Source organism: Corvus moneduloides, chromosome 1 (assembly GCF_009650955.1).
Source record: "Corvus moneduloides isolate bCorMon1 chromosome 1, bCorMon1.pri, whole genome shotgun sequence".
In the NCBI taxonomy this organism is placed as follows: domain Eukaryota; kingdom Metazoa; phylum Chordata; class Aves; order Passeriformes; family Corvidae; genus Corvus; species Corvus moneduloides.
The window spans coordinates 103,322,736-103,337,657 of record NC_045476.1 but is presented as its reverse complement, the minus strand read 5'-3'; the positions used below and the strand labels follow the sequence as shown (position 1 = coordinate 103,337,657).

Sequence of the window (14,922 nt, the reverse complement as noted above, 5' to 3'; positions counted from 1 at the left end):
TCATTCAGGAATAGCAAAGTATTAAATATATTTGTTTGGCTCTATCACTTCTTCTTTTAAGGAGAAAGTCATTGGAACATCCTAACATCCTTGTTTTGAGGTAGTCTTACAGTCTGTTTCTTGCACTTTCAAAAGGCACGGACTTTGCTCCTTGGGATCAGTAGGAAGCTCTTTACAAACTGCCTGCAGAAAGTCCAGTATTTCAAAACTCCTCTCAAGGCACCTGGAGATGTAGTTCACCTGACTCACCCAAAAGATTTAATCTACTTTGAAGAATTTCTCCTTTCAAATATTAGCCTGTTTATCTTGCTGTTGCTTTCCAGATGCTAGATGATGATATGTGCAACTGATGCCTACTGCATCAAATTCTCTATCTGAAGTCCTGAGCATGCTAGGAAATGGACTGGATCACGAATAGGAGGACAAGCCAGTGTCTGAAGAAAGTGGAAGGAATGGAAAAGGGAGGGACCAGAGAGACTGTTGGATATACAGATCATGAAAAAAGAAAAGACATAAGCCATGTCTTGGTGGCATGGTTGGTAAAGCACTATTCTGGATCACAGTGCTTACAACTGTAAACATTCATTTATGTATAAAACATTTCTGCAGCCTCATTTAGCGTGGCAAGTGTGCTTTCTGGTGATGTCCTGGTTTTGGATGTTAGTGGTAACCTCTCTTAAATGCGAGGCACTCCCAACACCAAGTCTAGGGTTGCATTTCAGACTTTAGGAAGAGAGGTTCTGCACTGTGGTAGACTTGAGAGGTTGATAGCAGCGCTAGAGAAAGCACATAGTGATTCTTTTTCTTTTTTTTTTTTTTTTTTTAGTACTTTGTGCAGCTGTTAGATTACCAAACACCTGTTAGAGGTGACAGTTACAGATGCTCAATAACCAATGAAAATTAATAGAACATGTGATTCTTTTAGCTTAGGAGTGATTTGGTAAGATGTGTTTAGAAATCTAATTACATACTACTGCTGTCTACCATTATCACTTAACATTCATTAACTGCTCTGAATATTAAAACAAACATTTCTTGTAGTGGTACTAATTTTCTCATATATTTGTAAGGTGATTTTCTGACAGAGGGAACACCTGACTTTAAAGTTTTTGCCACTGTTTAGCTATTTTAAGTTTTCTCTTTAAGCAAACAGAGGAGTGCCATTTGTTAACTTACAGTTATCACTTTGTTATTGTGTCTCCAAATATAAAAGTTCCCAGTTCCACTTTTAAGTTTCTGCCCATTTTTGTGTTAATAACAATTATCACTGGCTGGATGTGGCTTATTGCTGCAGCTGCTATTGAAGGGTACTTTTTGTATTTAAAATAAAACGCCACTACACAATACCTTCAAAATAAAAAAGTATAGAATGGACCTTTAGCTAACTTACCGGAAACCTTTTTGATTTCAGTTACAAAATAAGTAACTTCAGGTGAGGCACACAGGTAAATGAGTTCCCTCATGGGGGAGGAAATAATATAAATACTGCCAGTGAATTCTTTTTTTTTTTTTTTTGCCACAGTCCTTGCAATAACAGACTGAATTTCTGTCCTGGATGGTTTATATTATAAATATATATCTATATCTATCTATCTATCTATAGCTTAAAAGTGAGATGGTGAGAAGACTCAACAACTTTGGATGGTAAGATAAGCTTAAGTGGAACAGTAGAGGATGTTTTCTGTTTTATTTAGTTTGCTCTTTCTTTGTACCCAGGTCTCTTCTGCCAGAGTATGTAAGGGGAGGTAATTGTGCCTATTGCTACTACTTTGTGGCCATGGGGCTAATAATTTTTTCCTATCTTGAGCGTTGTAGATTGGTGGCAGAGAGCAACAAGAATATGTTGAGGGATGTCTCTCTCTTCTGGTTGATAGATGCAGGAATATGCAGGAACAACACAGTCGATTGATTGATTGATAGCACGCAGCTCATCCATAATGATCTGTCTGATATAGCAGTAAATTATTCTTGAGATTGATGCAGGTCATTGAACAGCACATTGACAATCCTGTTGTCTGTCATCTTGTTCAAAGCAGGGCAGAACAGTAGCTGCTGTGATACTCAAGTCTACCTTGGGTACAAGCTGTGCACAGGTGTTCCAATAATACAAGTTGTTGCCTTCTCTCTTTATTTTTTTTCCATTGGATAGCTTGGCTTCATTGCTGGCTTGTTACAAGTAACAGTAAAAGAGGGATGAGGTATTTTTAGGAGAGGTTGTAGTCATTGCACTGATGATTTCATAGTAACACAAAAACCACTTGAAAATGTTGGGTTTTAAACTCTAGTAGCAAAACTTCTCCATGGAAAAGAAGCTAATAAACAATTAAGAGATATACCTGATTGTTGCATGGAAAATTGTAAAAAAAACCCCTCAAAACCAAACAACACCCTAAAAACCACGCAAACTTGAAGCAGAAAAGCCGATAGTTCTCAGAAATTCAAAAGTTATTTTGATGTTTAGGTTCCATGAATTACCATATCTTCCCCATGGTAACCTGGGTTCTTGTCTTGTTAGTGATGGCAAAGTTGTTTTCATTTACCTCTTTTGGTTTCTCTTTTTAAGAGGAAAGGTTTGAATCTTCCAGTCTGCCAAGTTATTCACACTTGGAGGTGTGGATGGATGGATGTGTTTTGCTTCCCGGTTTAATTGCCAGTGTTGGTGAGGGTGGAGCATAAAGCAGCCATATCCTTCTTTGACAGATGGGGTCAGCAGGGAGTAGAAGGCAGCGTGTCACAGCACTCTCAGCATCGCAGACAGCGTGATCATGCATGACTTGGTAACCTTTCGAAATGTTATTGGTTTTTTTTTTAACTTATGAAGAATAACCATTGCTGTTATTTAGAAGTAATAAGACCTGCTTCATTTGGCTAGTAGATGAGTCTGGAGAAAACTCCATCTTTCCTATGAAGAGTTCTAGGACTTGACGTCCTGTCACAGAGGACATGAAGTTTTTCAGATATTTGGATGTTTTCCACATTAGACTTCGCCCTGCCAGATATTTACTTGAACCTGACATCTTGTCACAAAGGGCATGAAGCCTTTCACACTACTGGATATCTTCCACACCAGACTCTGCCCTGCCAGATACTTTCTTTTAAATTGAGTCCCTTGCGCGCAGTCATGCAAGAGAATTATCAGAGCCCCAGTCTGGACCCTTCAGAATCGGCAAACATCCACAAATGATGGACTTGAAGAAATTCTGAGGAATTTAGACTTTTGATGCATGGAAAGGAAAGCTTACTTGTTCATAGAAAGCCACTGCTTTCTGGGCAGTTCTGCATTTTCCTCTGTGCTCCTGTTTCTGAAGTTAACCTGATGAATACAAAATCCTGATGGAGACATGAGATTTGGGTAGCAACTTTTGATATAATTTGGGGAATTTAAAAACTTGAAGTTTTTTAGTTCATGTAGACTGTTTAAATACTATCTTACTGAGTGCTGATTTGAATATGTGAAGTTTTACTTTATGGGTAGAACATGCACAACTCAAGTGCATGCAAAAATCTGTAATTACATATGCAAGCTTTATTGAACATTCTGAAATACATGCGGGTCCTGGTAATTTTTGAGAAAATGAACTATTTCTCTCTCCTACTGGTTGCTATCCCTATTGACATGGCTCCATGTGAACCACATGTTCATCTACAAATGTTTAGGGTTTCCAGTGCTTTTAAAGACACAGTAAGAACAAGAATGCTTCGTTAAGGTAGTAAGAACCATAGATTTCACATTGTTATTTACTTTCCTGAACATATCCCAGTCCCCCATCTTGGCATGATCTGAGAAGCTTGCCTTGATTTTCTGTTTTCTTGCCTTGTTTGAAGATACAAGGACAGAAATTCAAGTACAGATCATGGAAAACAAAACCTGATGTGAACAGGATAATGTATTATTTCATTGTATTCTGTGATGGTATATAAAAGTTTGAGATCCTTTTTCTTATTATTCCTTGATGCTGTCAGATCTCCCAGCTGATTCATCCAAAATGGTAAAATGTTCTGTCCTTTCTCTGTGCCTGAAACCTATGCTAATACAAAGCGCTAAATACAAATATTTTTTAAATAATAGCATTATTTTCTGCTTCTCTTAGATTTCTTTATGGGTTTAATTTTTTTTTTTTTTTGAGCCTCTCAAGCAGCTTTTTGAAACATCCTATGTACTTGGGTCATGCAGTAGCTTACCTGTATTATCAGAGTTAAATTTGTGTAGAAAGAGGTTTTGGACAGTTTAAAGGAGATGTAAAAGATATTGAGAATATGAATAAAGGCTAGATATTCACTGTTATTCTCCTGGACTTTTCTGCTGTCGTTGAACATTGTTGTCTGTAAGATAAATTCTTCAAGAGCAGTTGCAGACAGCAATGTATCCACTGAGAAGTGATTTAAAATTGCTCTTCAGCTGCTGGATACCTTGTTTGTAGAGTCCCACAGAAACAAATTCCTATGCTGGTCCTCCTCAACAATTAGTGTTGTTAGAAGATGACTGGTTTGTCACCATGGCTTCAAGTGACTTTCTGGTAGAGGTAAGATGTAGTGCCTTCCTTGGAACTAGGCCACGGCTGAGCACTTGGTAAACACACAGGAAATAAGAGGTTTCGTGACTTTATGGCCCAGAATGCTTGTTTTGGGGGGCGTGTGTGTGTGTGTGTTGTTTGTTGGTTTTGGTTTTGGGTTGGTTTTTTTTTTTTAGGCTTTTCACTAACCCAGTGATGTACTTATTAAAAAGGAAAGAGCTATTATGGATTCAAAACATAATAAAAGTTAGAATCTTTTGCCCTCTCAAAGCAAGATACTTCACAGAGAACAGTTCTCTCCCCACAGAGAAAATAGAGAACAGACAATACATGACAGATTATTCATATTCCTTGGGTACTGTGATGATAAACATTGTACATGCTGAAGAATTTGTATTACACTAGAATAAAAAGTGGAAGTAAAGATTGTCCAATATGTTTCTTTATTCCCAGAATTAGAAGTCCCTTTGTTTCTTTTGTACTTTAAAATGCGCTTTTATAACTGAAGACAAGTCTGTAGAGGCTCCTAAATCAGTTACAGACGTTCTGAGAGAGAGTCCAAGTACTGTTTGAAGATTGCCATGGAATATGGATGGTCACGTTCCTACAAAGCCACAACTCTTCTAAACTGAAACCAGAATATTCTGAAAACTTATTTTGGGAAAGGTGCTCATATATTTATGATTTAAAGTAATTTTTATTTATAGTTTGTGTGCAAAATGTTGTCTATAGGGAATGAGGATGCTATTCTAAAGTTCTGTGTAACTTTTCAGCTTGTCTTTAATTTATCCTGTAGTTTGAACATAGAGCATATGACCGAGGATATCGCTGGTTTGGAACCGGAGTAGTTGAAAATCACTAAAAAAGTTAACCCAACATAATGCTACTGCCAGCAAAAGAAGTCCTGCCTACTCACTTTGTTCCACTTTAAGAGGAGGCTTCTAGTAGTCTTCCTACCAAATGAAGGGAACTCCCAGTGACCATGACTTGGATGTATAGGCTAGACATGTCTGCCTGAGACTTGACCTGCAGGAGAGCAGCTGGGCTGTGACTTCTTGTCTGCATGTGGGTTGAGGATGAATTTGTCCAGATAAGAGTTTGTAAAACTGGTTCCAGGCCTCTAGTATGGCCTGGTTTGCATGTATCTGAAACAGTGGAGTAATGCAATTACAGGTTTTTTCTACTCTCTTTTGATGTGTTTGTGAAACTAGTTAGCTTTTAGCATTTGAATGTTTATATTTCCACTAGAATTAAAAACAAGAAATGAGAAATTTGGTGAAGCCTGAATTGGTGCTTAGCAATTGCTGATGGAAAGATTTCTTTTGATTTGAAGATGTATCAGTGCAATGTATCTTGAAAGCATTCACTCAGTGAGTCCTTATAGGTGCCAGTCAAACTTCCCTTAAGCTTAATTTAAAAGGCCAAGGCTAAGTCATGTCTATCACTTCAATCGTAGCAGTAGCTTGGGAATAACTGATTTACCTCAGTAGAGGTAAATAGCACAGATAAACCCATTATTTTTTGACTACTAAACTAGTAATTGCTTAGAAACCTAGAGTTACTGAATGTATGGAAAACATGTTTGCGTTTGTTTTGTAAAGCCAGCAAACATTGCTACCACCACTCTGAAAATCACCGGCAGGATTTAGTAAACAAAACCAAATAGTTCCCACTTGTCTCTCTTTGTGGGTTGGTTTGTTTGTTTGTTTTAATGGGTGGTCCTCAAATTCAGCATCCAAACAAGGTTGTTTAGACTTTGCCCCTTGTTTTAATAATGGCTGTCTCTGTTGATAATTCTTTTTCATCTTTCTCAATTTCTTATGAAAATAGCAACTCTGCTTTTATTTTTAAGGTCTGACTCTGTAAGGTGGGAAGCTGCCCCTGAGCTATGCTGAGCGCTCCAGACTTGCGCAGAGGTATTCTCCGCTCCTCAAGTCTGAAGTCTTCAAGTCTTACATTAAAAGCTTAAAATGTTAGTAGGTGCTGAGATGCAGACTGAATCAGGGTTCATTTTATTTGTGCTGTGTAACAGCGGCAAAATGGTTGCTGGAACGTAGATAGAACAGAGAGGAGGCAGAATGTGAGATTAATTGCTTCATGTTATTACCAAGGCCTTTGATTTTTCAGGAAGGTATGTCTATATGTACCCCCTGCAGTTGTGTGCTATATGAAAGGGCCAGCCTTCATTTGGAGGCTTCAACTAAACGGGCTCAGAAACCAAAAAGCACTTCCCTTCAAATATTGTATAGCTGGTTGGAATCTTTATATTCCATGTAAATAGCAAAGTATCCCTTTACAATTCTGATTGCACATTGCCCTTTAACAGTAATATCATTGAGTTTATTTTTCTTTTCGAGAAGGGGGATAATGGAAGTTTGTAACAGGAAATGCAGGTATTACTAAATGAAAATACGTTTGGTACCTTTCACAGCTGCGTGGAAATACTATTTCTGTCGAAAAGTGAGGGCAGTACATTTTGTATGCCTTACGCTTTTATTAGAACACGTTTTTTTATTTTGTTACAAATATTTTCCCTATGTACAGTAATTCTGATGACACTTGCATAGTAATGATGGTAACGGTGTAATATAATATTCACAGTTGTAATGGTTATGATGCCATAGTTATAAGTCGTGTAGGGAAAAGTATTTAAGATACTTTTTTAATGTATTTTTGTAAAAAAAATAGGGAAATTTATATCATTTAAATAAGGCAGTATTATAATCTTAGACCTTAAGGGATGCACAAGAGAGATTCTCTGTAATAATGTGCAAGTGCCCAAAAAAGATCAGACACAGAAAAGCTACATTAACATTATTGTAAAGGAAAAGTACTGTGTCTTTGCTGTTGTGGCTCTTACACCCCATAGTGCTGGTGTTTTACAGTCCTTCCATTGTCCATTACTGCAAACACGTCCAGACGAATTCAGCGTTTAATGTTAAAAATCTTATAACATGCCAGTTTGATTTGTAGCCCTTCATATCATGGAATGCTAATTAAAATCATATTTTTGCATATGTCATGCCTTTCATGTACATATGCAAATAGACTCTATTGCCTTTCAGCTATTAGTAATTAACTTTATGAAGGACAGCTGTAATACATAATTAACAAAAATGTTTGCAAGCCCTTTTCACACTGAAAGTTGCAGCAGTAAAATTTTTGCTTATCGAGAGAACCATTTTAGTTTGAAGCTTCAGTCTGATATCTAAATTGTTTGAAGCAGTCACATGACATAATTAAATTGATGTTATTGTCTTATCAGCGGAAGAGTAGTACTTGGTAGGCTTCTATCTGTTTCATTATGTATGTCACCAAAATTAAAGTAAATTATCTGTGTTTGGTTTGGTAGAAACATGATGCCAGGTAGTATTTTGTTGCTGCCGTTGGACCTTTGACAAATGTCTTGCCAGTTTGAACAATATTCCTTCTCATAGTGTATTCATGAACATGTGCTTCACGTTTTTCATCCTTTTTTTTCCACAAGGCTATAAAATAACTAAGGCTATTAATTTGTTTCTATGTATTTCTCTTTAAATAATTAATACAGTGGAGTTTGACCAGGCGTAAGCAGTGATTAAAGCATCTTATCTTGCTGTTTTTTCATGTTTCTCATTAAAAACAATGGAACTACTTGTATGAAGAAAGGTTGCAGGATGGGCCCATTAGGCTTAAATAAATTCAAAGGTGTAACTAAAACTGTATTAGGTTATAACATGAGACAATGTTATTTGGGTACAACAGACTATATTATCAGTATAATGTGTGAGATGTTCTAATTTGCAAAGGGAACCAGAAACAGGTTTTCTGGTTTTTGACCAATGATGTGTGGTTGGGACTTGTGAGAGAAAAAGCCAAGGGACTGCAAAATGAAGGAAGCCTGTTGTTACAGAATGAACTCCCGATCTAAGTCACACTCTAGCAGAGGAGGGGTTTTTTAAAGTCTGCCTTTAGTGAAATGTGTTCAAGTGCATGCTCTAAACAGAAAAATACTGTATTAGAAAAAAGAAAAGGCTTAATAAAACGATCTTTCTCATTTGCTGTTTGTTTGACAGGGTGGCATTTGTGATGAAGAAGCATTTGAATACTCATTTACTGGGCAAACACGGAGTTGGCACACCCAAAGAAAGGTAAACCACTTTAAAATTCTTTTTCACTGTATCTTATACAATCTGTATGTGGAGACCTCTTCTAATATTTAACTTACCCACAGTGAAGTCATCTGGATTTTTACCTCAACTCCAAGAGAGATCCAACATGCTTAAGTTCTCTGATGTCGTGGTGCTTATGACATGTCTGTAGAAAGAAATTCCATGTGAAAGGTGTAGGATTTGCACCTTTTGGGGCTTTTTTTGACAGGTGGCATTATTTTCTCAAAACTTCCATAGCTGTAAATGTCACTCTCAGTACAAAATCAAATGTTTGGGTTTTTTTTTTTCCTTTTTTGTTCTTTTCCTCCTGACCTTGATGCTCATAGGTTTATAAAATGACTTTCTAAGAGGTCAAAGCCACAGGGGAATCAAAAAGAAAATTTCCTCAAATGTTCTTGGGAAGGAAGATTTGGCGTTTTGACTATTTCCAAAATGAATGAATTTAATTTTTCAATCTGTACACAGGTACTTATTCTCCAACTTTGTTTGCAAGCAGTTTTTTTTTCTATGTGGTTTAAAATATAAATGTGTTTTACAAACTCAATGGCACTGTGTTTGCAGATAAACAGATTTTGCTTCAGATTTATTTGGCACATTGTGACTTAGCTATTGCTATTTCATTGAATCTTTGGGGCAGCTAGAAAATTGATGTGTTCTGGATAGCCAAAGGATCACATATTCTTGTTCAGCGTAGGTAGAAGGAGGTGTTCTTTGCTGGATACGTGATACTGTTTCTAGTGTTACTGCCTTGTAACTCATTCTTCTGGGCTAGGCTTTCATAAATAAAGAGTATTTTCTGGTTTTGATATGAAAAAAGAGGAGAATAAATGATAGGAGCTGTAGGAGAGCACAGCAAAGCTCTTTCTGGGCCATGTTCATTTCTTGGTAAAGACAATGGAAATGGTGGTCGATTAGACCCTTTCCTCACAAGTTTTTCACACTTAAATCATGGAGGGACTTAACAGTAGGGTTTCAAATTAACAACCCATATACATCTTAGTTTGACTAAGCACTGATTTAGGTGGTGCTTTTATTTTTAAGGAGGTTTCCTCTACAAAGGGCTTAACCAGAATTTCCCTAACACGTGATTATTTAAGAGTTTTGAGATATTCTGTTTAATCTAAAATACAGAACAATGCATTGAAAAAACAATTACAGTTTCATCAAAGTAGATACCATATTTAAGTTTATGTTGGTTATCTCTTGTCATAGCACAACAGTTACAAAAAGTGTTTTGCTCTGGTGGCTTATTTTATAACTGGAAACATTCAATACCAATATATTCTTTTACAAGGGGGTACTTACTGTACAGTCATCATAAATACAGCGTAGAGATAACTTGCATTACCCTAGTGAATAATAATAAAGGATACATACAATAGATTTCCAACTATAGTATCTTAGCCTGAGAGGCATATTTTTAGTGATGATCATCTTGAAATGAATTCCTAAACAAGCAGGATGCTATAAACTAAATCAGTTGTTGCTGGCTTTTCTTTGCGTGTTTTGTTTTGAAAGCCTTCTGGCTGTGGCCGTTTTCTCCATTTCTTCTCGTATTTCTTCAAGGCTTTCTGGCTGGCTGGCCAGCATGGCATGAGGAGGGAGGAGGAGGAGGAGGATGGCAGGTTCACAGGCCCCGGCTGCCCAAGGAGCAGAGGAGCCCTGCTGAGGCCTGCAGCCTCCCTTGCCCCATCTGCTGGCACGGCTGGGGAGGCTTTGCCCCCGGGCCAGCATAGGCAAGTGGAATTGGAGTGACTTCATGCCCTCTTCTTTTGCAATTTCTTCATCCATCTTTTGAGTATTTCTTTTCCACAATACCTTTTTAGGTGGCACTTCAGCTTAATGTAGAGCAGCATCAAACAGTAGTGGCAGAGCTACAACAACAATATAAATTTCTAGTAGCAGTCCCTCGCTGGGAATGGGGGATGTTTAAGCCACGTGACCTACTGCAGTAAATACCAAACCGCCATTGCTTTCCTTTCCACCTTTCCTCTCCTGTTATGAGAAAGTTTAATGCCTTTTAATGGCTTTAGGAACCAAAGAAATCCTTCTTCAGCATGTTAAACCATCACTTTGGGCATAAACATATAATAAATTAAGTTACATAGTTTTCTTACCTATGTAAAACATTAATGCCTTGAGTATAATTTTGCAAGCTTGCTATTTTTTAATTTCTCTAGGACAATATAATCAGTTTATTCTTTATGTTTTGAATTTGATTCTGCTCTCTGATACATTGCCTATTATGGCAAATACTAATAGAAGCTAGCTAAATAGGCTGTGACAATTAAATTAATAATGCATTTTATTTGCAAGTGTTTAGTCTTCATGGTTTGACTGATATATGCAAAGATGGTAATTTATTAAAAGTAAATTCATGTAATTGTACTACAGAATTTGATGGACCAAAAAAAGTTGTCAGCATGACTATCATCAAAACCAGAAAATTGAAAAGAAGTTCAAAAGGGTGCTTGAAAAAATAGTTATAACCCATACACCCTGAAAAATTGAGGCCCTTTTAACAAACTTCTTAGAATGGAATTGCTGGTGGTAAGCATTGAGATAGTTCTGAAAGGGAGAGAAAAAAATACATTTACAATTTAGTAAGCAGTACTTAACTTGTGCACCTTGCCCTCTCTAGCTATCACTATTGGGGTTTTTTATGCACAAAAGGGAGGAGTTATGGAGGCTGTGTAAGTGTTTGCATGGGCAGATACAGAAAACAATTATAATTCCTAATGAGATTGCTACTAAAACATCTTTTGTTTAGGTTATTTTCTTTTTTTTAAAGACAAAATTGGTTTAAGGGGGAAATACTGTGCAGTTGAAAATCACGTAAATTTTTAAAAAATAGACTTGTAGTAAAATGTCTGCACATTTCAGACACAAAACCCCCTACTGCCTAGTCCATTATGATCATTACCATTTAATAGCTAACTCAAAAGTGGAATGTTTTAACAGAAAGAATTCCTCTAAGGTATATTTTCCTGTTATTGGAACTGTGATACTGATTTATCGTCAACCTGAATGTGTCTCAAAACTGGCATGTTATCTGCTAAGTCCAAGGCCAGTACATATTTGGTACTTCAGTGTCAGTAATCTTCATGGGACCTATAACTACATCTTATTGGCAGGATAAATCTTTAGCTACACCTTTATTGTGTCTAGGAGACACTGTGGTTGAGGACAAGGTGAATGCATCAGTGATGTTAATGGTGCCAAGTTCTAATTTCTGTTACATCGTTACTTTACTTAGGAGTAAATTGTGTCAGAACACAGAACAAACAGATTTTTCACTCTTAAGATACATGCATACACACACATAAAAATATGAGCAAGAAAATAAATATAAATTCATTAAATCGTTCATCAGTGAGATTGAATTCTTTCACTGTTAGGTACAACTCTGGGTTTTGAAATTTTCTATATGAAAAATACATATAACTATTCTTTAAAGATTTTTTAGAGACACCATTAGTACTATACAATATACATTCTAGTATATGATACTTTCTTAACTAGAGTTCTGTCTGGTACATCTGTTTAAACAAGCTTTTTACATAAGAAAAGGCCATAGAAAAGCCTTTATAGTTGTTTAATAACCTCATCTTCCTTATGAATTTTAAATTATGAGTTGCTTCTGAAATAACTTTGCACATAAGTAATCCCATTGAATCAAGTAGAATCATTCAAATATATAAAGTTACTGCTAGCACAAACAGTCACTGAATTGCAATATAAGTTATAAAACAATTCCTGTAAAGGTCATTAAAAATATATTCAGTTTTGCAAGGTCCTGATATTTTTCATGTGCTTTAAGAATGGGATCAATGTTACAGTGCTAGTAACATCATATGAAGATCATGTGATTTTCAAATGATCTTGATTGATTGAAAAAAGTGTGCAGTGCTTTAATCTTGCAAACAAGAGCTATAGGTAAATACCTACTACTGTGTAATAGCAACCTAAATAAATTTGAGACGCTATGTCAAATTATGTTGGAATATAACATACTTCTAAAATTTGTGTATTTTTTACATAACTGAAGTAAAAAGAGGAAATTCATAGGTGCCAGTTGTTTAATGTGCTTGCATAAGCCCATCTGAATTTTTGAGTATTAAATTCTACCAATATGTAAATATCATAAAATATACAAGGCTGTAGGTATGTCAGTGGAAGGGATTGTTGAGGTCTGAAAGAAAAGTAGCCAGGAAAAATGAATTTGGGGTTGATTTTGTGTATATTATTTAGAAAACTTCCTTGTTATCAACTGCTGTGTCCTGATATCTCCATTTTGAATGTAAAACTAGAAGTGTATCAAGTCCATCAGTGCAACCCTCTTGTTTAATTGAACTGTTAATTGTTCTTCTGAAGCATTTTTCTTCTTTTGAGTAGAGAAATCTGTGATAGTAACTGTTTGATATGCCTGTTTTGGGTTATGCTACCCTGAAGCTGCAACATAAAAAGACCCAGTTTGATGTTACAGCAAATTTTGGGTAAACAAGTGGCGAAAGTCACAAAGTGATGGGCCGTACATCCATACACAAGTAAGGTGTTCCAATCGTACGTCCCAGCTTTCTGTTTCCACTGTATAAATCAACCATGCAGGCCAAGAGGGTAAGGGTTAGTATGCAATCATTTTGTAATAGCTTGCTCATTTTCTGAAGGAATGAGTTCTGTATGTGGCTGTCTCACAGAAGGGTTTCCAGTTAGAGGCACTGGCAGTCTGTATGGATCCACTGGACGAGAGGCCGCCTGTAATACCAGGGGGTGGTGTGCTGAGTCTTGCCTTCAAGCTTTGTTATCACCTTTTACTGCTTCTTGCTAGTGAGTTTGAGCTTTTTGACTGAAATCTAACACTATTAGGTTAGCTGGATAGGAATGAAAAACTTCACTTAATTATTTCCTGCATTTTGCTTAACAAGGGTCTTTGAGAGTTATGTAATCATTCTTTGGAAAACCCCTAAGGAATAGCTTTTCTTGAAATATTTACTGTTTGGAAGTTTATGATGAGAGGATGTGTGTGGAAAGGACTCAATTTTAGCAGTGTTTGGGAGCTGAAATTTTGCCCAAGATGCATACTCAGCTTTCAGTGTTTTGGAGTCTTACCTGAACTTTGCAAGCAGTATTTCTCTGGTGTTCAGCTCTTGTCTGGTGCTGTACTGTGTCAGACTGTGAAACAGCTTCCACAGATACAGGCTCCATAATCACTTGCTGCCTGAGTGCTTTTCTCTGTCTGTGGCTGACCAAGGAATGTAAGGAAGCCATTGGGTTTATCTGTGATTCCTCAGGTACTGGAAGTTAAAGATGTGCTGAAAATTCACAGTTTTCCTCATGACTTGTTGTCTGCACATGTATCATACACATTTGCTTTGCTACGAAGAAATTAAGACTAGGCAGACATTTGTAGTTTTGAAGACTGCTATCACAAAGACAAGTGATGACTTCAGCATCTTTTCAAAAAGAAAAGTAAGAAGTGAAGGGCTGTAAAAGAATGAAGTTATTTTATTACTACTCATTATTTGTTCTTCCTATCAAATCCTGGCAATATTAGAATTTAGTCCAGAAGGAAGGGCAATCTGAAGTAAGTTTATTTTAATTGGTAGGTATGTGAGATGTTTTTCAAATTTCAATAGTCAGCAAGAGTCTTCCTGCTGTGAAGGCTTAGCTGCTATGGATAGAAGATAGAGGGATTCATGCTGCCCACAGTGAGCACCTTTGGCTAATTTTAAGCATCATAACAAGATATAAATTATGATCTCACATTCATAAACAATCAAGTACTGTCTAGAGCACAGGTTATTAGTTGCATTAGCAAGCGTATGTTAACATTGTCCGTGAATCTGTGGATGACAGTGTGGGTAGTTGCTGAAAGTGCCAGCTTTATTTCGCAATGGTTTGTTTCCAAACAAAGAGTTCCTTGTTGCATGCCATCAGCCAAAAGGTAGTAAGCTGCAAACTGATCCCTCCTCTGCTGTAGACAGCTGAAAGTTGTTCCAGTTGTGTGTCCCAGCTTGCTGCTTCCACTGTGTAAGGCAACTGTGCAGGCCAAAGAGGATAAGGATCAGGATGGCAATATCTCTAGATCCCTTTTTACTTGTGTGAGATTGGTAGCAAGGGAGCTGTCCAGACAATTATGCAGTATGTGTTACACTACTTTGAGGGTTGTACTTCGTGACATTTATGGATGTGAAATGTTCCATGTCTTGGGTGGTACAATGACTTTTAACTTTGATCAGTCTATGTAATACAACAAA

General features: G+C 36.8%; 1 protein-coding gene across 3 annotated transcripts in view; it reads left to right on the top strand.

Annotated features, from left to right (window-relative positions):
• ZNF407 (zinc finger protein 407) overlaps nucleotides 1-14,922 on the top strand; it is a 334,429-nt gene that overhangs the window by 122,742 nt on the left and 196,765 nt on the right. For all 3 annotated transcript variants that reach the window (XM_032120687.1, XM_032120678.1, XM_032120695.1), the window contains exon 4: nucleotides 8,570-8,644. In XM_032120687.1, the coding sequence (XP_031976578.1) occupies nucleotides 8,570-8,644 (75 nt within the window). The remainder of the gene's footprint in view (nucleotides 1-8,569; nucleotides 8,645-14,922) is intronic.